Consider the following 24,015-nt stretch of genomic DNA (forward strand, 5'->3'; position numbering starts at 1 on the left):
AAAACACCTAAAGACCCCGTAAGCGAGCAAAGAGAAAGGAAATCGAAGGACAAGCTTCTCTAACCTCTAAATTACTGACCATGGACTCCTAGGCAAAGTGCAGGCAAACAGGAAAGCGCTAAAATTCCCACAAAAAAGAAACAAACAAAAACACAGAGAAAACCAAGAAGCAGAAACCGAAAAGAAATCAGATATTTGCAAAGAGAAAAGGAAAAAAGAAAGAAGAAGAGAAAGCATACCTCAAGGAAGAGAAGTAAGAAGCCCAGCAACCAAACATGCACCAACTCAGAGAAAATTGAAGAAATAGATGAAGAAGATGCTCAAAGGGATAAACTGAAATTTGGAAGGAAATGAAAGGTAAAGTAGGAGTAGAGGAGTTTAAGAACCAAAAGGAAGAAAAATCGAAAATCGGCGAGAAACCCAAGGGTCATGAGGATATAGGCCTTCTCCAACCACATCATGCCACGTGGCCACGACCCACGTAACGCCGCCACTACGCATTCAATGCGGCACGAAATCCCAAAGGTCGAAAAAAAAAAAAAAGGGGAGAGGAAAAACTTTTCGTCTCCTACGGCCGTCAGTAAACTCACTGACGACCATGGAACCCAGGGGGCAACTGATGGGACTGACGAAGTTGAACACAGACAAGCCCGCCTCCACAGACGAACCTGACCAATCATCCGTGTCATTGACGAGAACATTAAGGCCATTCAATGCTGCCAATAATGTCCCGGGCCGTTACAGGACCAGTTGGACGAATCGGTGGAAACGCATTAAAACCCATTACTCCGCCAGAGACGTTATCAGGGGAGACATTAACACCCCAACGGCTATAGTCCACATGGATATATAAAGCCCTCACAACACCAATACAAGGTACGCACAGCATCACAACATATACTGAGTTATTTTTGATATTTTGACTGCTACCTTCTTTCACACTGACTTGGGCATTGGAGGCGTTGTGGCAGGCACCACACCGGTGACCATTCGAGTAAGTTCTTATTTCCATAGGTTCATCAGAGTACAACCGGCACCATCTGGACGAACCCCAAAGCAACCGACGAGATTTTGCTTCATCAGTTTTTATATTTGATGAGTCCAGAAAAATCATTAGGTCGTCCATATTAATGGACGACCTTGCATCATTAGTAGGCCATCAAAGATAACCACTAAACACATTCAATAACGACCATCAAAGGTCTTAAACTCTCATCAAGACAAAGAACGTTATAATCAAGGAAATAATCACCCTAATTTATGTATAACAACTACCTAAGTCATCTATAAAAGGGACAATCTATCTCACTAGTGAAGGTACGTCAAAAGCTACTACAAAACACTATTTAAATACAAAAAATATGGGTTGATACTAACTCAAATATTGGAGGCTCCCCAACCGAGCACAACCCGATGGTCTATTCGATCTATCTCTTCTTTATTTTGCAGGTCCTACGAGATCGTCTAATACTTCGGATTGGGTAAGTGACCCAAACTGACGATTTTGGCATCATCAATATTATCAACGTTTTCTACCAAAAAAAAAAAAAGAAAAGAAATGTAATTTCTCAAATATGTGTTTTTTTAAAATGGTATCTAATTATCAATAAAATAGGAAAGGGGATTTGATTGCTTAACTCTATATTTTTCTTTTTAATTGTGTGTTCTAAATTTTCAATGATAGATACATAGGTGATTATTAATTTATGGGTTGTGTTAATGGGCACCATAAAGTGCTTGTTAACAACACATTTTGTTGTAGGGGTGTCAATTCGGGTTAGCGTGTTGGGTTCGTGTCATGTCGAGGTAGGGGTATTCGACTAAATGGCTCAACCCTAACCCGACCCATTTAATAATCATGTCATGATCCTTCAACCCTAACCCGACCTCTTAATAAGGCGAGTTGACCTAATCCAACCCATTTGACACGCTTAATAAACGAGTTGTATTGGGTTGACACGAATGCAACACAACTCATTTCAACTTGCATAACATTAAATAAATTATCCATCTAGAAATAAATTTTTTTACATCCCAAAAGTACTGCATACACTTCAAGTCTTTAACCCACATTCAAAATAATATAGTTCAACAAAAATATAACATTTATCTAGAAATAAGTTCTTTACACTTCAAAAGAAGTGCATACACTTCAGAGAGAAAGAGAGATAGAGCAATAACCGATTTGAGAGTTGACACTTTGAGTTTGAGAATTGAGCGTGAAAAGAGTAGTACAGTTGAAATTTAAAAAAAAAGAAAAAAAAGAAGAAGAAGATATTTATAAGAAGGTTTGTAGGGTTTAGAGATCTAGGGTTTATAAAGTTTCAATTTTCAATTATATCCTTTGTAAATTTTTGTAATTACTCACTTTTCTTTTTAAATTTAAAATATATGTTGGATAGAAAAGATATTTGACAAATCTAAAATAAAATGAATATTTATTTGGTATACGAGTTAAACGGGTTGTGTTAAGTGGGTTATTTCGGGTTGACACAAATAAATTGGCGTGTCAAACGTGTCTATTGCGAGTTACACGGGTTGACCTGCTTATGACACGTTTCTTATCGTGTCGTTTTTGGGTCGACCAGTTTATGACCCAAACCCATTAAGGCCCCACCCTAACCCAAAAAAACCCGTGTAGAGTTTGTGTCGTGTTCGCGGGTTGGGTCGAACATTGACACCCCTATTTTGTTTTCGCTTTTCAATTTTTTGGGCAGTTTTCGACAAATTTTTTTTTTATCTCTTTCGGTAATTTTTTTGATAGATTTATTTATTTATTTATTTTTAAGTGAGACCCAAAAAGGAAAATATTAACTAGTACAAGGCGGTGCTTGATAACATTTTCCTTAATTTATTACTATCATATAACAAAATTAATTTAAGAAGATAATCAAAACGACCTAAATAACGTGGGAGGATAATCTAGCAAAATAATAATAATAATAATAATAACGTGGGAGGATATATAATATATCCCTTCTCTTTTATCTTTCCTTTCTTTTTTATCCCAAAAAAAAAGAAGAAGTTAGTTATAAAAAAAAATTAAAAAAAAAAAAATTCTTGGCCAATATTATTTTATTGGGAAGAGAAGAGATTCTCATTTCTTTGCAATTCTAGAACCTTCTCGCACCCCGCGGCTCTCGAACTTTCTCCACACTTCTCTCTCTCTCTCTCTCTCTGTGTTTCCCCTTCTCCACGTCTTTGGTCCCTATATTAAACCCTCAACCCCACACCCTTAAACCCAACGCATAACAAACAAGCTCAGAAAGTCTATTTCTCTCTCTCACACACGCACACACACTCCAAAAACTCACCGATCAAACACTCTTGGCCTACTATTCCAACAATGGCATCGTCTATCGCTCTTAGAAGGGTCGCCGCTCCAACTCTCTTGTCCAAGCTATTCAACCCCATTCGCTCCATTTCTCTCGCTCCCTCTCTCTCTCGCTCCTTCAACACCAACACCCAACTCTCCAACTACGATGACCACGACGACGTTGATCGCCGCTCCGACCAGTCCATCACTCGCCGCCGTGGCCCTGCCTTCTTCACAGGTAGTTGTTATCTCACTCCTCAATTTACAAATTATTTTTCTTTTTTCTTTTTTCCTGGGCTTTTGCTTTGTTGTTTAATTTTATTAGCTTTCTGATTTTGGGTGTTTGATGAAATTGTAGATGTGTTCGATCCATTCTCTACAACAAGGAGTCTGAGCCAGGTCCTGAACCTGATGGACCAGTTCATGGAGGACCCATTTCTCGCAGCGTCACGAGGTGTGGGAGCTGGGTCGAGGCGAGGCTCGTGGGACGTGAAGGAAGACAACGATGCTCTGCACATTCGAGTTGACATGCCTGGGCTGGGCAAAGAGGATGTGAAGGTCTCTGTGGAGGAGAGCACACTGATTATCAAAGGAGAGGGTGAGAAGTTATCTGAGGAGGACGAGGAGAGTAAGAGAAAGTACACAAGTAGGTTGGATTTGCCTCCGAAGCTTTACAAGTTGGACTCGATCAAGGCTGAGATGAAGAATGGGGTTCTCAAGGTGGTGGTTCCGAAAGTAAAGGAAGAGGAGAAGAAGGATGTATTCCAAGTTAACATTGAGTGATTGAGGTCTGTCTGCGAGAGTGAATGTGTGATAGTGTTGTTGGACTCTGTTTTGCTCTGTTTTGAGACTTGCTTTGGCTCTGTTTTTGTAAATTTTGGTGCTAATGCAACCTTATCTTGGTCGAAATCTTAAGTAATGATATTTGCTTGTTTATCGTCTTTTGATTAATTGAAATGCTAATTTGTTTAGACTAAGCAAAAAAGTTGGTTCGAGTATGACTATTAACCTATTCTAGAAGCAGGTTTGTTTCAACTTTCAACTTTGAGAGGCATGGTTTGAACTATGAACCTGTGGGTCGGTCTCTGGTGTTATGGCCTGTTATTCAATATTGACAATTTATTTATCATATTTGTGTGAAATGTGAATTTTGGGTACAGGGTAAGACTAGTAAATTTTTGGTTTGGACCAAATCTGGTTTAACTTCACCAATAAGTGATAAGCTTCAATTAAGATGGACCAAGGGCTTGATTATGAGACCTATATGGGTCTTGTTTAGGCGTCCGTGTTGAATTATGCGTTTTTTAATCGGGAATCGAAGGTCAATTGAAATTTGAAAAGGATCATCAGATGTGGAGGAGTGGAGAGGGTCAGTCTAAACTCTATAGCTTCATAAGGTTTTGCACAAATCTCTACTTTATTTAGATGAGTGTGATCACCAAGGAACCCAACTGTAATCATCCAATGAAATATCGACAGCAAATCCGCCCGAATATTTTGCCAATCGGTGCAATTTATCTCAAATTAAAAGTAAAAGTTTAAGTGATTAAAATAAAAAATACCCCTCTCTCTATATCATATACTATATAAAGTAAGAGGAAAGAGAGGGGGGCTTGGCCCATCTCTAACTTCCCATAAGAAATTCAATTAGGAAGAGAAAAAATAGCAATATACTCATCCCATTTATAAAAAGATACCCAACAAGCTAAATTGTGAAGTTAAAGTTCCTATATACAAAACGAATTTCCAATTCAAAAACGGTTTTAAAGAAGAAAAAACATTGGGCTTAGCATTCAACAAAAAAAAAATCTGTAACAGTGACAGTGAATGGAGACCCTTGATTGTATAAATCTCATTTTTAGAAATTTGAACCTTAGTTGTTGTTCTCTCCACTTCCCACATCCCATAAGCTCTTATCACAAATTTTGAATTCCCTTCAAACTGGACAAATGTGTGATTATGGGGTTCTCTTAAAAGTGTAAAGACAAACATTTAATTAGAAAAAGTACTTAAATAATTTTAATTAATGAATTTAAAAATGAGAGAAAGGAAAACTTTCATAAATCATGTTTTTGTACGAAATAGAATCCTCTGATATATGCTTAGATATTGAAGTAAAACAAAATTTAAAAAAAAAATGGATGAAAAAGGGGTAGGGAAGTTTGAACAATATAATTATACAAAATTATTTGAAAATTTGCCTTTAGGACAAAATTTGGTTACAAGCATCATTATAGCCAATGGCTATAACTCACTAATATATATATATATATATATATATATTTGAAAATCTAATAGACAAATTACATGTTCTTTATGTTTTGAATATGCATATCAAATTTCGTATCAATCAGATGATATTTATTATTCAATCCATAAATTTACTTTTTGTGCATAATTTTAGACTTCAAAAACTAAAAATTTAAACATTTGATTGATGACATAACAATTGATTTTTGAAATTATGAAAATTTTGCAAGCATGAAAGATATAAGAAGAAAATATAATCCTAGTAGTTGATTTGTCAAAATTAAAAATTTACATCCAATAATGGAATTGTAGCCATTGACTACAAAATAGTTTGAAGCCAAATTTTATTTTTAAGAAAATTTATGATAACAGTAATATTAATAACAATAACATCAACAAAACCTTAATTTCAAAATTTTGAGGATGGCTATAATCTTTAACAGATTAATTAGGATTGGTATGATCTCAATAACTACTTATTGAAAAGGTGTTGAAGGAAAAATCAAAATAGTGTTTGGTTAAATTTACAAAACAGCCTTGTTGGGTCCTTTTTTGTTGTCTTGCCACAGTTCAAATTTGAATTTAGCGTGCGTTTGGATTGGGCGTTTGTAGAGTCAATTCTGCGTATAATTTTTTGGACTAGTGCGCCACGCATTGTTCATGGACCAGTTGGACAATGAAAAACATAGCAAGTGTTCATGTACAGTGTTTTCAACTTTAAAAATTATTTTCTTATAGTGTTTTTAGTAATAAATTTTCAGTTTTCAGCAAAATAAGCGGTATCCAAACAAATCTTCAGTAGTTGATTAGGTTACTTTGAGTCCGCCATTCACCTTAATAAGGGGAGCGATGATGACTACTGATTTATTTTGTGTTGTTAAATCAATGTGATGAAAATTAAAAAAAAAAAAAAAAAAAAACCTTTGCGCTAATGGAGGAAACGAAGATTCATTTCTATACAGGCCGAATATAAGAAATAGAAGTTTACTAAAAAAAAAAACAAAAAAACAAAAACAAAAGAAGTTTTGTGTTGAAATAAATTGAAACAGAGTTTGGTGGATAGTGAGTTAAATGTCAAAGACAAATTGATAGCTTTGCTTTTTGTAGCTTTGGGATTTTCTGCTTAAATCCTTCGGAAGGAAGGAAGAATTTGTTTGAAATAGTGGGAATTAGTAGAACATTTGGTAGTACTGTTCATGAAAGATTGGGTTGTTTTGTTTTGTGTTGAACATGTTAGGTTGGTTGATCAACTGGCGGAGGGAGGGGGGCCATATATGGGCGCCCTGGATTTTGAAAAAGCTCCTACTCTCTCCTTGTATTTTTTATGAAAATTAAAAAATTTATATTAGTTTTTGCATATTGGCCTCCTTTAAGAAAATAATCTGGTTTTGCCACTTGATCTGGTTTTATTTGGTTTGTTGCTATAGTATAAGGTGAATGAAAACTTCTAGTGCTACTAAACTAATGGGTTCATGGAAATAAGGGTCAATCAAATAATTGAGATGAAATAAAATAAAATGCATATTTAAGATTTTGAGTTTAGTAACTATTATCTAGCATTTTAGTGAGTTCCCACGTGCATTTCACACTTGTTTGGGAGGAGGGAATGGAATGGAATAGAAAAGAAAGGAATGAAGAGAATAATTTTAGAATATTCTCCCCTTCCTTGTTTGGAAGTTTTAATGGAGAGAATAGAAGGTCTATTCTCTTATTTGGGTAGGAGGGAACACTCATTTCTCTATATTCTTTTAAAAACTCAAATTTTCATTCTTCTCGAAATTAGAAGGAATTTGAGAGAATGAAATTATATTTAATGAATTTTTTACTAAAAATTCTAAAATACCCCTATATATTCAGTCATTATTTTAAAATAAGAGTCTAATAGTAATATTGTCCTAAAATACATTTATTTTAACGTCTCCACATGGTACTTCCATCATGGGCTTTCGAGCACTCCAAGCCCATTTTTAAGGCCTCCAATTCAATGACACCAAAATATGTAATGAAAAAAAAAGCCCTTCTATTCCCTTAAAAGGCCACATGCTAGAAATAAGTTTCAGCTCATGCCCAAATAATAGTTTTGTGAAGAACACGTTTAGGCTCATATACATATTTTTGATGGGATTCATTGTATTAGTGTTGGTATGATCGCGCCCTAACTCATATGCATATTTGAATTACATAATTCATATCAAAATAATTAAAATAGAATTTATAAATTTAGATAAGAAAGTTCTATGGTTCTCAAAGTAAATTATTCTAAGTTCTAACAACAAAGAATAGTTCATATTACCACCACACATCTTTAACGCGATGGTAACTTCATAAGTATAAGTGCTTTGTAGGATGTGGGAGAAGGGAGGGCAAGAGTCAGGGCCAAGATTCAAGTCTCCAAGAGAGAGTTTCATACACATATACACTTAAATTATGTTAGAGTAGAATTTATATCTTGTATTGAAAAATAAAATAGCTTGTATTAAAATAATTAAAATAGAATTTAAAAATTAGATAAGAAACTTCTACCTCAAGTAAATTATCCTAAGTTCTAACAACCTTTATATTTTCGGAATAGAGTTTCATTTGAACTATGGTATATCTATATATATTGGATAAGAAAAAACAATTATTATTATTTTATTATAATATGTATTACTTGATACACAAGCAAGCGTGAAAAAACCATGTCCAAAGCCTTTTTCGGCTATACCAATACATTTACTTTTTAGAACAAAGAAGAAAAACTTAAAACCCTAGAGCAAAACTAAAACCTCTAAAATCTCCTAGTGGCTGCGTCCATGGCTCCAATCATCAGAAGACTGATTTCTTCACCTCTTTTTTCCAACTTGCTAAATCATAAACCCTCTACTCTGCTCGCTCCACTTTCTGTTCGTTCCTTCAGCACCAACCTTTGGACTTCGTTCGATTCCAGCGATGAACTCTGCTCTATCAACTGTCATGGCGGTTCAATGACTCGCACCGACAAGTTCCACGCTCGTCGTGGTATTATTCATATTTCACCATCTTCCTCTTATGTATATATATTTTCTTTTTTACAGCTTAATTCAAGCCTATGGGTTTTACTTTTACAGGTACACATGATCAGATAACAGAGTATCCATGGCAACTGGAAGGGCCACAAGGGACATATGAGGCAAAGAAAGTTGATGACGGTTTGTTTGTTCGGGTAGACATGCCGGGAATAGATAAGAGTGAGGTTAAGATCAATGTGGAAGAAGATAGCTTGGTTATAAAAGGAGAAGGTCTAAAACAATCAGAGCACGAGAGTAGTGGCAGGACCTATGTTGGAAGCATTGATCTCTGCCCCAATTTCTTCAAGTTGGATGAGGCAAAGGCTCAGATGCGTAATGGGATTCTAAGGTTGATCATTCCCAAGATGAAGGATGGTCAAAAAGAGTCCAAGACTGTTTCACAGATCAGGGTAGAGTGACCACTAATTGATTAACTGATCATTGATATTTGTTTGCTTCTTTCATGGCCTGCCTCGCCCTTTTCCCTTATAAGATTTTGTTGCTTCCGGTGTTAAAGGTTTTTTAATATATAGTACTAGTTGATTTGATGGTATTAGTGGCAATTGGCACAAATGTTGATGAAAGTTTTTAGAATGGTAAGCAGTTGTTGATATCTATGGCGATTAGTATGACAATTTATGACATACTCACAGTTTTCTCCTTCATTCTAGCACATAACAATCTTCATAATTACTCTTGTATATATATATTTAATCAAGTTACTGTTTATCGAATCTTTTGTTGTGGATTCTAGAGTCTGGTTTGTGAGTCATTTTGGGAGTGATATGTAATGTGGGCTCATCTTACATATGTTAAGGTAGTAATTTATTTTGGTTGTTCTCTTTAAGATGTTGAAGCAACTTTACAGAGTGAATGGATTTTTGGTCTTAAATAAAAGAGGCTACTTAATTATTTTGGGGCTGGTGCTGTCCTTGTCGGCTTTTGGAATCTTGAATGAAGAGGATTCTAAAGTTCCTGATGCTTTTGTAGCTAGAAATAGTTCTGCAATTGACATGTGGAGGTTGAATTTAGATGTCCTACAGTGAAACAGGGCTCTGTGATTCCCAATTACGATTTGTGAAAATGAAAATGCAATAGAGCCTCGATCATTGGATGGTCTCAAAAGATTAAATGGCTGTGTTTCTTTAATAATTCAAAATCACCAAGCAAGATTGCATCTCCATAGTGGCCATGAAGGATATTTTAGTATACACCAGATTGAATCCATATACTTGCCCTTTGATCCTCTCTTTTATTTTCACAACTCCACACACCCCTACTTTTGAGAAAATTAAAGGGTGTAATTGTACATTACATTGCTATATGTAGGTTATGATTCTAACTATTGAATGTGGTAGTTTAGCATTTGCACATCATTACTAAAGTTGAAGGGAAAGTGGGATATGAAGACAGGCTTCTTTAATCCTATGGATAACAACTCTTGCAGTTAGAAAATCCAAAGGTAAGACCAGACTAGTCCTAAGCATATGCTTTTAAGAGCTATTCTAGTGCTAATGGTAAAAGGCTATTTTCCTCCTCCCCCTCCATTGGGGCCAAGCTTATTAAAAATAAAGTTAAGCGGCTAATCTAGATGTAGCAAATAAGACGAAAGAATATATAAGAGAAATTTTTGAACCTCTAAATGTTTTGGAGAAATCAATCAAAACATTTATTGAGGCAGAAAACCCCGAAAAATAGGAAGACAAATTTAGAACAATTCATGGAAGGGGATTATTAGTCCAGACTACTCTACTTGAGTGTGACCATTATAACTCTTTTATCACTTTAGAAACCAATGCCTTATGCCCTTAAGAATCTAGATGGGGATGGGCTCATATGCGCTCTCTCAAGTGAGTTTAAGGCATAGTTTGAACTCAGGTCTACCCAAAACACTAGTGATTATAAGTGGTGGGAAGTAATAATTCTTAAGCTGAATCAATGTTATGCCATTGCTCCTGAAGATTTGTATTTAGGACCTAGATCTTGGAGGCTCACAATTTTACTCCTAATATAATAGCTATATACTTAGATAATTACAATATATTGCTAACCTTGCAACTCGAATCATTTCCTCTTTAAACCCCTAAACACTTTGTGCATGGAAAGATACCAATTCAATTACAAGACCCTTGACATAATAGTTATATACTTGATAAATGAGGATTTTTATTGGTGTACTAATATTTATTGATGCAAAATAAACTAATTTAAAAATTGGATAACCTATTCAATAAGACATAAATTTTAGTATGATAAGTGTTTTTGAGTAACCTTGTTAGGGTACTTTTTTTTTTCTTTTTTACACCTAATTTTATTTGAGTACCACCTATTTATTTTTCAAATACCACTAATAAGTTATTGGGTTTTCCCAAATATTTTTTGCTCTATTATTATGTTAATCACAAATATTTCATAACTCATTATCTAAATTGGGTCATGATATAAACTATCAAAAAAAGCCCAAAAAATCATATTTTTATCCAATTTTATTATCATTATTTAGCTAAGCCTAAAATCAACCCTATGAACCCAATACACACATCATATTCTATTTAAAGCCCAAGAATACTTATGCTTGGCAATATTTAAAAAGCCTATGATTCAAATTCATGGAAAAAAAAAAATTTATCAATGAAATTCAAATCTATAATCAAAGCCCATGATTTAAACCCAAGGAAATTTATTTATCCAAAGTCCAATTCACATTGGCAACATCAAAGCCTAATTCTCATTGGCAATATTAAAGCCCAGTTCTCGCTGGCAATATTTAAAACCCAATTTTCATTGGCAACATCAAAACCCATTTTTCATTGGCACTATTTTATCAAAAAAGCCAAAGATTATTAACGCTTGGCAAAGAATAAATATCATGATATAATATTACCATGGCAAAAACCATGGCAATCGTCTTATAAAAGCTCATTGGAGTTATCTTGAAGATTATGTTCTCATATTATAAACCCATGAAATACATGGCCATCATTTGCAGCACAACATCCATAATATATACCTTCAACACTCATGGTAAGTATTCAAACCCACAAGCTCATCATTTAAATTATGATGCGATTATTAGAAACCATGGACATTATTTACAATATGGAATTCATCATAGTCAATGTTATTTACAAAGGTATTTTGAAACTTGTCCTATTGTTTCAAACATTACAAATAAGCCCATTGAAGTATCTATGAAAAACCCAAAAATATTTATTAATAAAAGTTCATGAAGAATGAAAACCCATGGCAAACATGTGTTGTTAATGTCCATTTTGTAGGATGCACACAACCCAGCCTAAAGGAACCAGCCCAAGTAAGCAAGCCCAATCCAAAAGACCCCAACAAGAGGCAGATGATTGAAAGAGGACAAACTAGCCCTTGTTCATCCCTGACCAAAGTACAGCTGGAGGTCACTACAAGAGAACCAAGTCTTTGAAGAGGAACTAAGGGTTATCCCATCAGCTTTCTATCACCCTCGACCTGACGTGCACAATGCCTGAGGGCTATGATATCAGCTGAAGTCTAAAGGATGTTGGAACTCTATCATCTTCCTCAAAACTGTACCTCCAGTGGCAAGGGAGCTGAAACTAAGTTATCCAAACCTCAACAAATTGATGCTATAAATGTCAAAAACGTTTAAGACATGATTGATGTGCCAAGCCCATGAATCCTGAAGGGGAAAAATTGGGAACATGTGGTTTGGAGGGCATCAAGGGATTTCCAGCGGAACCCCCTGAAGTGGACTTAGAGTTTGACACTTGGCTTGGGGTTTTGAATCCTACTTCTTGGGGTCCAAATCTTAGTTGCAGCATTAGGATTCGTTCTTGATACATGCCTTAATCTCATTGGTTAAGCTCAGCCTCAGAAATCCTGGCATTTAATGCAAAACACTCCAAAATCTCATCATGTGTCATATATTACCCAAAGAAGCAAGGCAGCCCCTAAAGTGAATCTCCTACTTCTGGCCAAATCCTAGGAAGATTAACCTTGATTCACTGCCTTTGATCAGTCCTACGTTTTTTGGATTCTTGTTAATTAATGCTTCTTTAAAACTCCATTATAAAAACATAAGAATCTTAGCCTAGAAGGGGACAGCCACTCCCTCTGAAGCTCTTGATTCATTTGCCATCTTTTGCTTGTGTTTTAACTCTCCTTAAGCTTACCACTCATTCCTCTTAGACTACACTCACTTAACCTCAGATATTCTTCTCCCCCCTTACACAATCACAGCTCATAAATGTCTCCCAATTAGTCACAAACAGTCCACTACTCACTAAAGCTTTAACCTCAGTTTTAATCCTATCTCATTCACTCAAAATAGCCCACATTGCCTCATTCATGCTTTATGAATGCACACTCACCAAAATCTTAGTTTAATACTTGTTGCACTGAGTTGAGATCTCTCTCTCCCTTCACACCATGCCAAATAACTCCTTTTTCATCACTATGCACCCTCTAATATTTACTTATTGTTTTACTATAGGAGGATATAATGTATTTGAGACTTTTGAAAATTTTTTTTCTTCATATTGACGTAATGATGGCTGAGAGTACTGTGGACCCTATTGAACAAAACACACAAGAATTTCCTGAAGTTAATACTTTCTTAAATTTATTTAATAATTGAATATAATTTACCCTACTGCTGGAGATAATACCGTATTGCTGAAGGACTGATTTGAATTATGATACTGTAAAAGGACTAATAATATAACGAACTAATAACAATAATGTATTTATCAGGCTTTATTGTTGTCTTCTTGTCAGGGTGCAGCCTCTATCTCTTGCTTAGGCAGGCTTACATGACAACAAAAGTCTTTGGGCTTTATTTTAAGAGCCCATCGTCGAGTTTCGGCTTGGCTACCCCATATTCTATTTGGGAACATCAAAATTTTCCCCTCAACAAACCTTAATTGCTAATTTCAATTATTAATATGAATTTTAAATAATAAAAGATTATTTTCTTTGTCTTCTTTACATTTACCACCCAACAATTTACTGGACATGTATCATGTAATATTGGCCTTGGCTCTCATGATCATTATTTTTGTAACACAAACATATAAGTAATTTTAGTTTATTATTTTTTTTAAACGATAAAATTTTAATTTATGATTTTTGGTGTAAATAGGATTCGAATCTTTAATTTTATATTTCGCAGTAAATTTTTTTACTAATTGAGCTTACTAGAACCCATAAAAGTTTTTTTTTTTTTTTAAACAGCCAAAACCTTATACTTTTCTATATAAAACTACTAACCCTCAAGTTGGTCTTTCATATAAATTTGAAATGAAGATATTGTTGTAAGTGTACAATTTGTACCCGGTCCTCACCAGATGGACTCAGGCCCAAAGAGCCTTATACAATAAAATTTATAGAGTATGAGCTTGAAACCTAGACTATGGACTTTGGATAAAGAGAGAATTCAAGCTAGATTGCCGTTATCCGCGTGTTCAATAGATGAGAATAGCAAAGAAACTCTCCTCGGACGTAAGCCGAGGACCACTTGTATTGCCTTTCTTTCTTTAAGAACAATATTGCAACTATAGTTTAAGTATTCGATCCCCCTTTTCTTCTGTCAACTTCTCCCTTTTATATCTCTCTCGTTCTCTTGGCTCTATCTTCTTCTTCCTTTTTTTCTTCCACGTGTATCACAAATCTCCCCACTAGATACTTGTCCCATCTAGCACCTTCTTGAAACCTTCAAATACCAGCTAGAAGGCTGAACCTCACTGTTCAGAGGTCATTTCTCCATTAATGCGACTAGGGAGGTAGGTGCAAAGTCTTTAATGCGATGGTAGCAGCTTTTTCTCCTCTGATATTTCTTACACGTTCTTCCTTCCAACAACTGCGTGGATCACGCCTTTACCCAACAGATATTCCAGAATTCTGTTTCCAAACCCCTTGGCATGTCCCATGACCTTTACTTGACCCGTCAGAAGAGATACTCCTCCTTGGACAACTCCTTCACCCCTTGTAGCGTGAACTGGCCTGCGGGCCTCAAAGACTCTGCTTGGACAGGCTTACATCACCAAATCAGGCCCAAGGCCCAAATATATATATTTTATTTATTTTACCCCCACAAAAGCCCCTCAAAACTTCATTTTTCTCCCTATCCAAGGAGAGAACTAGAGTTTTAAACCAACAGCAAAGCCTCCACACGCTCTGCGAACCACCACATGTGTAAGGGTCACTTTGCTGCTTTTAAACCGCCTTTGACGCTTTGGAATCCGTAACTTTCGCATTAATGGCTGTGAGTTACGTCTTGTTTCCCACGTTCAACGGTGAGATGCGCATCCAGCGGTCCGGGTCCCTTTTCAAAATTTGGATGGGATAACTCTGATTTGAGGCCGCCTCCCACACGCCAAAACGCCTAGGAAACCGAACTTTGATCTATCCTTTCAGAAATCAATCAAATCCAAAAATTGCTCATTCTCTTTCCTCCCAAGAAGCTCATGATGAATCGTCTAGCTTTTTCCCGTAAGTTCTCAATCCTCTTTATTCATTTCTCCTCGGCCATTGTCCTCGGCCACCAATTATATCCTTTCCCTTTCTAAACATCTGTTCTTACTCCTACCAAATGGGTAGATTTAAGTGTTTAGTAGACACCGACGCCGGTATGGAGAGTTTTCGGGCCAACTACCATATTCCCCAAGACGTAGGCTTAAAATACTGCCCTTCAGAAGCCATAGGTGGCGCTAGAAAAGAGGGGGAAGTTATTATCCCCATTATCGGATTCCTAGAGGGTGGGATGACCCTTCCCATGAAAAACATGACCAACGAGTACCTACACAACCATAGGTTATGCCCAGATCAATGTACACCCAACGTGTTTAGAATCCTAGGTTGTGTCGACGCTCTAAACGAGCAAATGGGTCTGAACCTCACATGCCACGACGTTGTGTACATGTACGAGTGCCATAAGCTTAAAGACATAGGGTATTACCTTAAATCCATATCTAACATTGTTAGGCTCATATTCTGTCTTCTCAAGTCCAACAAAGGCATGAAAGACGACTATCTAATCGCTTTGGGAAACTGGTCTGACGGTCCTCACTACCCAGTCAAATGGGGAGACCCAGGTGTGACTCTATAGGGGTTAGATTTCCTAACCTGTGACTTAACCCTATTAACGTTAACATTACTGGTTACACTGTTTGTTATTACCCTTTTTTTTTTTAGTTGGCATTCGCTGCTGACCTAACCATGCTTGTCTCTTCGGATGTTTTTGCAGACAAACAACATGTACGGCCTCGTTTAAGTCTTTGCAGCGTCGCGGATCTCAATCGCGTTCTTTGATCTGAAGTGTTCGTAAGCGAAGACCTTCAAGTGAGGGCAGCCCATCTGATACTGGGATATGACCCTTTATCAGACAATTTCCAAGAGATTGACAACGCGATCACCACAGGCGACCAGAGACATAAAAGGATAGATATTTCAAGACCGGGCTTCCTTTTTGCCCACGAACTTCCGGACGACCCCTCAATCATTTTGTACTCTCACCCCATCGCCGCAGTTCCTCTCTCAGCGCACTCCTAGACGACAGCCGTCCGAGAAAAACCAACATCTTCACAACAAACGCTCGAAGAGGAAATTGATCAGTTTCGCCTTGGAGAAGCTGAAAGACCTCATGAGGATCACCTCGTTATCCTCTCGGACGAAGAACGCATGCTTGCGGAAACTTCTGGCATAAAGGGTTTGGTAATAGCACAACCTGACTCTAGTTCTGAGGAAGACGACATGTCTACCCTTAGAAAGCTAATGTCCAGGAAGGGCACACGAGCTCCCAAAAAGGATGCGGTTGGGTCGCAACCCCCTCCCATTCTGCCACCACCACCTCCTTCGACTGATTCTAAGATTTCCATCCCAGAGCCTAAGAAGAAAAGGAAGAATGAGGCCGAGGAGGCAGATATGGAGAGGCAGAAGAAACTTAAACAACAACAACAACAACAAAAAGTAGGCAGAGGTAAGCCGCGGGCCTCTTCAGTAGAGAGTGGGGAAAGCCGGGACTTGGCCGAGGTACGCCGTACACAGGCCAACTGGTCTCCTGCGCTGAAGTTAGATGGGGCCCCCATTTCCTCCCAATCCAGTATTAGGGCGTTCCAGCAAGGACATGCTCATCACCTGGCCAACGCATTGGAGAAACCTCTGCTCCTACCAAAGTACATGGAAGCTCTAGATAATATGACTTAGCCATATCTCTTTCTCTCCCTCAAAAGGGACTTGGCCTTGGTGAGTGTCCTCCAATTACGTCCATATCACTGCTGTCATTAGGGCTGTCCAGCGTGTAAAAGACCCGATCAACCCGTCCGAATCCGACCGACCCGAGGCCCAACGGGTGAACCCGAAGTCCATGGTGGTTCGGATTCGGGTCTCCCTCTAATAAAACCCGAAAAATCGGTTCGGGTGGCGGGTTAAGGGGTTAAATACCCGCATAATCCGACCCGACCGATAGTTAAGTGAAAAAAAATATATATATATATACATGTAGTCAGTCAATAGACCCGTGAAGTCTGAAGCTTGGGAAAGTGGGTTGATTGGACTATTCAAAGAAGACTACTTCAGTGACTTGTTAAGACCTACACGGCAAGTGATGGGACAAAAAGCTGAAGTGCAAATAGTGGTAAAGCTCCTAAAACCACTTGCTCCCACGGTTTTGAACTTTTGAAAATGCCAAACATTATTTCAAGTTTCAACTTTCCACGCATAGAGAGCTGAGAGTCTGAGAGAAGTTCCACACTTCCACGGTTCCACCACACAAACACAATCTCCTTTACCTTGGTCATTGAATCCCTGATGAGTCATGGCCTCAAAAAAAAAATCTGCTGAACTTCAATCTCTGATCACTGAAGATTTGGAGCGGCCAAACAGCTACACAAGCACAGCACTTCAAATCAAAAAAAAATTTCACTTCCCCATGCCTCTACTCTTAGGCTTAGGGTTTCAAGACTCTACCATCTCCATGGTCCATGGTCCAATCTCGGCTACACCGGCCTACATAGAGTCACAGACACAGTACACTTCAAGAGTTCAAGTGGAGTCTCGGGCCTCTCTTGGCTACACTTCCCCATGCCCAAGTCTCGGCTACTCTCTCTCAAGTCTCAAGCTCAACCCTCATCAGACCCATAAGTCTCGGCTACTTCCCCATGCCCAAGTCTCGGCTACTCTCTCTTAACACTTCACAAAGTTCAAATCAAAACCCAAATCAGACCCATACTCGGCTCACTCTCTCTTAAGTCTCAAGCTCAACCTTCATCTCTCTCTTTTATAAATTGGTCAAGTTTGAGTTCTTTTTTCTTTCTGCTTTCTAGTCTCTACTGATTTCAAAATTTGTCTTTATTTTTTGAAACAAACCAAGTCCTTTACTCCTTCCTTTACATCAAACTATTAAAGGTTCAAAATTTTTATAGTTTCTGCACTCCATGTGTCTTCTCAGCCTCTCTGTCTCGGCTTCCTAGTCTCAGATCAGGTAATTTTTTCCCCTTTTCATCCCTCTTTTTCTGTATCTTGTGTTTGTGAATCTGTGATATGGATTTTTAATCTGTGATATGAATCTGTGAATCTGTGATATGTATCCTGTCTCGGCTCAGTCTTTGTTTTTTTTTCTTTGTTATAAAATTTTAACCTTTTAATTACTAGGAATGTGAGTTTTAATTACCTTGCTTTGTGTTGTTATGAATCCGGTTGGGAAGTTGATGTTTGTTACTCTGTTTGGTTGTTGCTTTTTTTATTTATTTATGTAACTGAGTATATTTATGGATTTTTAATCTTTTTTACTTGGGGTGTTAGTTTTAAATACTTTGCTTCTATGTATAATTGAATAGAACCAAACAAATGGCGAATTGTAAGAAGGGTTGAGAGCAAGTGAATGGATATGAAGAGTGTCAAAGGAGAACCAAATAATGCAATTTTGTTTTTGAGTAGTAGAAAAGAATCTCTAACTAGTCTATGGCTGACCCCAAAATTTTACCACTAAGGATCGGTTGGTGTTTTAGTAGTGATAGTAGAAACGAAATCATGGCAGTTAGTTACTAGCATGTTATCAATGGAGACGAGAAACATAGAATGTTAAGCTTTTGATTCCTTAAGAAAACAAATAACTGAAACTAGCATATAGCATTGGAAGAGGAAGAGGAAGAGGATACAGATTCCTAGGCTACGAGATACAGACACAGACAAAGAAGTAGTAGTAGTAGAAGTAGAGCATATATGATTATGAAGAAGAGAGGTGCTTACCTTACCTTAATAATAAATGAGAACTTTTTTGTATCATAAGTCCATAACCAGCGGAGGCAGAGGCAGTGAGAATGAATTGCTTTTGCTGCCTTTCCTTCCAATTCCCACTTCCCCTACTTGCCCTGCCTTATCTGTTGCTCTCTGGGATTTAATGTGTTAATTCAGATGGACGTTTTTTAATTTGTCACTAATTAATTTGTCACTATTTATATTTATAAAAAAAAAAAAGTTTCAACTTTTAACATTGTATTGATTGGAACTTATTATAACTAATTGATTGTTTGTTGATTTGTTATAACTTTGAGAGTTGAAGGTATGGATTATATGTTGAACAAGTGTTTCATGTGCTTTGTGTTGTGGGGGTTATGGTAGAGAAAGCTTAATTGGGCTAATTTTTTTTGCTTTAGAGGACAAGCTGAGAAGGAGTTTAAGGTTGAAGTTGAAGCAATTGGACGTGTTCAGCATAAGAATTTAGTGAGGTTGCTCGGTCAGTGTGCTGAAGGTGCTCATAGGTATTTTGATATTTAGTTACATCCTGTCCCTCTTATCTTTATTGTTTATGGATATAAAAACTTTTGCCAAGGACAATTTCTTTCAAATGCTTATAGTTATAGAAGTGCTTAGTTTTGTTTTGACTCTTAAACATGCATGTAATTTAAAATGAAATCATGAAGTGCTATGTAATATACCTTGATACAGAACACTAAGTGTCAAATGAAATCAATACTTGTGAAGACAATACTTATGCATAATAATATTTCTTATTCTACAAAGGTGTAGTGTATGTGACTTTGCCCTTTTAAGAGGTCAACTACAATGATCTTTCTTAGGAATAGTTTATTATGGTTGTTTTCTAATGCTTAAATTTGATGTCTTTAGGCTATGGAAACCTCTAGTGATGCACCCCCTTCCCAAACAATACCCGCTGCCCAAGTTGATCCTACTGTCCAAGCTGAACCTGTGGCCACTCCAACCAGTGCTGAGGCACTTCCACCTAACCCTAAGGATAAAACCAAGGTGTGTGAGGCAGTTGTTGATTGTGGTAGTAATAGGAAAAAGTCTAGTGCTTCGGATCATTTTGAAAAAATAAAGATTAGTGAGGGTCAATTTAAGGCTGTTTGCCATTATTGCAAAAAAACTTATCATGCTAATAGTAAGGGACATGGTACTACTAATTTATTGAATCATACACCAAAATGTGTTAAGAACCCTAATAGAGTTTCACTTAAAGGGCAACAAACCTTAGCATTTGAACCCAAGGGGGAAGGGTTTCAGCTTGTACCATCAGCCTTTACTGTTGAGGCTTCTAGGAAGGCACTTGCTGAAATGATTATAATAGATGAGTTGCCATTTAGGCTAGTTGAAGGGTATGGGTTTCAAAAATATTCAACAACCTTACAACCTAAGTTGCAAATTAGGGAAATTCCATCTCGTCAAACTGTAGCTAGGGATGTGATTGGCATTTATGGTGTTGAGAGAGAGAAACTAAGGGAAGCCTTGAAAGGTCGTAGGGTGTGCCTTACTACGGACACATGGACTAGTATTCAAAATCTGAATTATATGTCCCTCACATGTCATTTTATTGATGATGATTGGAACTTGCATAAGAGGATTCTGAATTTTTGTCAAGTGGAGGACCATAGGGGGGAGACTATAGGTAGGAAGATTGAGATGTGTTTGCGTGAGTGGGGTGTTGATGGCATATTCACCTTAACAGTGGATAATGCTTCCTCTAATGGCACTACCATTAAATTTTTACAAACAGTAACTAAAGATTGGAAGGGGACTGTTTTAGAACATGAGTTCTTGCACATGAGGTGTTGTGCACATATTCTAAATCTGATTGTGGGAGATGGTTTGAAAGAAATTGATGCGTCCATTGCTAGGGTGCGTGAAGCGGTGAGGTATGTGAAGTCCTCACCAAATAGAAATCAAATTTTTAGGAGTTTTATGGAGAGATTAGGTATTGAGTCCAAGTGTTTACTAAGTCTTGATGTACCTACTAGGTGGAACTCTACCTATCTCATGTTAGATACTGCTGAAAAATTTGAGAAAGTGTTCCTAAGAATGGACTTTGAGGATGATAGCTATTGTTCGTACTTTTTGAACAAGGAAAATAATGGTGGGTTGGGAGCTCCTTGTGGGGTTGATTTTAAAAATTGTAGGACATTTATGGGTTTCTTGAAGCTTTTTTACAATGCAACAAAAAAGTTTTCTGGTTCATTGTATGTTACTTCAAATACCTTCTTTGATGAGATGTTTGTGATTCAAGAGAATATTGCTCATTTAATTAAATCTGAAAATCTTCTCTTGAAAAACATGGCAACTAAAATGGAAGCTAAATTTGAAAAGTACTGGGGGAAAGGGGATAAAATTAATCAGCTTTTGTATGTGGCTGTGGTTCTTGATCCAAGGAAGAAAATGAGGTTTTTGAAGTTTTCTTTTTCTGAAATTTATGGGGAGTCGGTGGCTGATGAGATGGTTGATTTAGTGAGGAAGACCATGGATAGGTTGTATGATGTTTACTCTAGGGTTGATTCGCCAAATGGGGTAGTACCAAGTGAGAATGAGAGGACACACATGGAAGGTGATACAATTGGTGGTAGTGATCCATATGCGATGGTTAATTCACGATATGAGCGGTTTTTAGAGGCTGAGAAGTCTGTAGGGTGTAGCAATGAGATTGAGATATTTGGCTGAAAATTGTGAGAGTAGAAGGGATGTGAAGTTTGAGATTTGGGGTGGTGGAAAGCCAATTCAGATAGGTACCAAGTGCTGTCCAAAATGACTAGGGATGTGCTGGCTGTACCTGTTTCTACAGTTGCTTCTGAATCATCATTTAGTACCGGAGGGCGCATTCTTGATCCATTTAGAAGTTCACTCTCCCCTCTTATGGTTCAAAATCTTGTTTGTGCTCAAAACTGGCTGCAAGCCCATGTCCCAATTTCTTTTCGCAAGTCAAAGGACGAGGTTGAGGTCTTGGAGGATGAATTTCATGAATTAGGTAATATGTTTAACTTCCAAACTGCTAGTCTATGAAATGTTATTAAATGTGTCATATACTTGAGCAAAATTTAATCCATTGTCTCAATTTTTTCTTTTCCAGTTTTAAATCAAGCAACAACAGCAGCAAGTTCTAGTTCCTGCTCAAGCAAAGGTGGTACTCGTACCACCATTAGTATTGATGAATGATCACAGATTGGGTATGTTTCTGCCCTTGTAATTTTTGTTCATATGATCCTTCCCTTTTGGTTATTCTGTAGCTAAATATTTTTTTCCCCATTGTATTGTAGGAGGAAGGAATGTCGCATTTTGTAAAGGAGGCAGTTTTTTTGGATATATTTTGAAGTTTTTTGGTAGCTTTTCTAATTATACATGAACTTGTCTTGCTTATAAAAAGGAAAACTTAGCATCAGTGTCGGCTTTCCTTTTTATAAGTTATGGACTTGTGAACTATAGATAATAGAGTAGTTCTTTATTGCTTTAGGAAAGCTTTTTTTGGAAATACTTAATAGTATTTCATAATTGTAACTAATTATATATACTGCTGGGAATATTGCCTAATGCTTTGGTAGTTTACTGCCTTATCTGCTGCCTCAATGGCTTTATATATATATATATATGGAATTATGAAGATATGGAGTATTTTTAGTAATGCTGGCTACGGTGTGATTCTGGATATTTGTTTGATGTGTAGAATGGTTGGTAGATCTGTGTTTCAGATTGATAGATTGATGAGTAACAGGTGGTAACAATTTAGAAAATATGGAAAATATTTTAGTAACAGGTGTTTTAGATTGGTACTGCCTAGGCCTTAAAGGCTTGGACAATTTGGAAAATATTTGTTATTATGTGTGGATGAGTAACAGGTGGTAACAATGCTGCTTAGTATTAATTTGGAAAATATTTGTTATAATTTGGAAAATATTTGTTTGATTGATGCTTAGGTTTATAATGCTGTTGATGTTTAACAGTTCCCAGGATTATTTGTTTGATTGATGCCTAGGTTTATAATGCTATTGATGTTTTAACAGTTCCCAGGTTTTACTTTTGTATATTTTTGTTCACAAATGCAATACTGTTCTGGCCAAATTCATACAGATGTAAGGAGTATAAATCTGGAGTTTTGGTCAATAATTGAAGGCCCAATTTAAAAGAAATTAAGTAAAAAGCCGGCCCACTCTATTAATTCCTTGAAAAGCCCAATAATTTTTGCCAAAAAGGCCCAAAAAAATTGAATCCAATAAAAAGGCTAAAATTGATCCAACCCGCCAATCCGATGAATCCGACCCGTTTCAACCGATGATCCGACCCGGCGGATTTAACCACTATTTTGGTTGGTTGCGGGCCAGTTTTTCAGTGACCCGACTCCATCGGGTCGAGTGCGGGTTGGGCCCAAACCCGGGCTGACTCGACCCGTGGACAGCCCTAGCTGTCATTACGCTTTAGCATAAAGTCGTTCATACGCACTTCGAATTTGCTTCAACAATAATGCACTTGTTCAATATTTCAATGCAGGCCATACAAGAAGTCTTCGCTGCAGAGAAATGGGTGGAAGATTCTCGAAAAAAGGCTACAGCTGAACTCAAGGTCAGAATGGAGACCGAGAAGGCCTTAGGCCAAGCCCTAGCGGAGAATGAGAACCTGACCAAGCAGTTGGCAGATGAAAAGAGGGAGAGAAACGGTGCAGAGGCCAGCCTTAAAACGCTTAGAACTTAGGTGGAAGGGCAACGCAAACTTCTACGTCAAAAGGATGAGGACCTATCTAAAGCTCAGCAAGAAAACTCTAACTTAAGTAAGGAGCTTGGCCGAGCGAAGGAAGAGGCTCGTACTCTCAAGGAAACTATGGAGGCTACCAAGAAGGCTGCTTACAATGAAGGGGTGGAGGCGACAGAAGATCGATTGGCAGAGGAATTGGCTGAGCTGTGCAGGGAATATTGCCAACAAGTATGGGCAGAAGCTCTGAATGTGGAAGGAATTCCCACGACCTCTGAATTGAGGAAACTTGAGAACATCTGAATTCCTAAGGACATCCAAGTGCTCGAAGAGCTCCCTCCTGCCAAATCTACCCCCGAGACAGTGCCTTCAACACAGCCATCCATCATTCAAGAACCCATTCCAACTCCTAAAGAACCTGTTGGTTCCGACAAAGAGAAGGAACAAGGTGGCAAAGCCGAGAAGCGT

The 24,015-nt window shown here is 37.4% G+C and overlaps 2 protein-coding genes and 1 pseudogene across 2 annotated transcripts; all 3 read left to right on the forward strand.

Annotated features, from left to right (window-relative positions):
* Positions 1-3,178: 3,178 nt before the first annotated feature.
* LOC142614205 (small heat shock protein, chloroplastic-like) lies at positions 3,179-4,433 on the forward strand. The gene is made up of 2 exons (XM_075786768.1): positions 3,179-3,554; positions 3,675-4,433. The coding sequence occupies exons 1-2, from the start codon at positions 3,347-3,349 to the stop codon at positions 4,097-4,099; spliced, it is 633 nt and encodes a 210-aa protein (XP_075642883.1). The 5' UTR covers positions 3,179-3,346; the 3' UTR covers positions 4,100-4,433.
* A 3,928-nt stretch (positions 4,434-8,361) lies between these two features.
* Positions 8,362-9,136, forward strand: LOC142612888 (heat shock 22 kDa protein, mitochondrial-like). The gene is made up of 2 exons (XM_075785065.1): positions 8,362-8,566; positions 8,656-9,136. Exons 1-2 carry the CDS (start codon positions 8,362-8,364, stop codon positions 9,012-9,014), a joined length of 564 nt encoding a protein of 187 aa, XP_075641180.1. The 3' UTR covers positions 9,015-9,136.
* A 10,257-nt stretch (positions 9,137-19,393) lies between these two features.
* LOC142613065 (zinc finger BED domain-containing protein RICESLEEPER 2-like) lies at positions 19,394-22,418 on the forward strand (annotated as a pseudogene).
* Positions 22,419-24,015: the final 1,597 nt, after the last annotated feature.

Source organism: Castanea sativa, chromosome 10 (assembly GCF_040712315.1).
Source record: "Castanea sativa cultivar Marrone di Chiusa Pesio chromosome 10, ASM4071231v1".
Classification (NCBI taxonomy): Eukaryota; Viridiplantae; Streptophyta; class Magnoliopsida; order Fagales; family Fagaceae; genus Castanea; species Castanea sativa.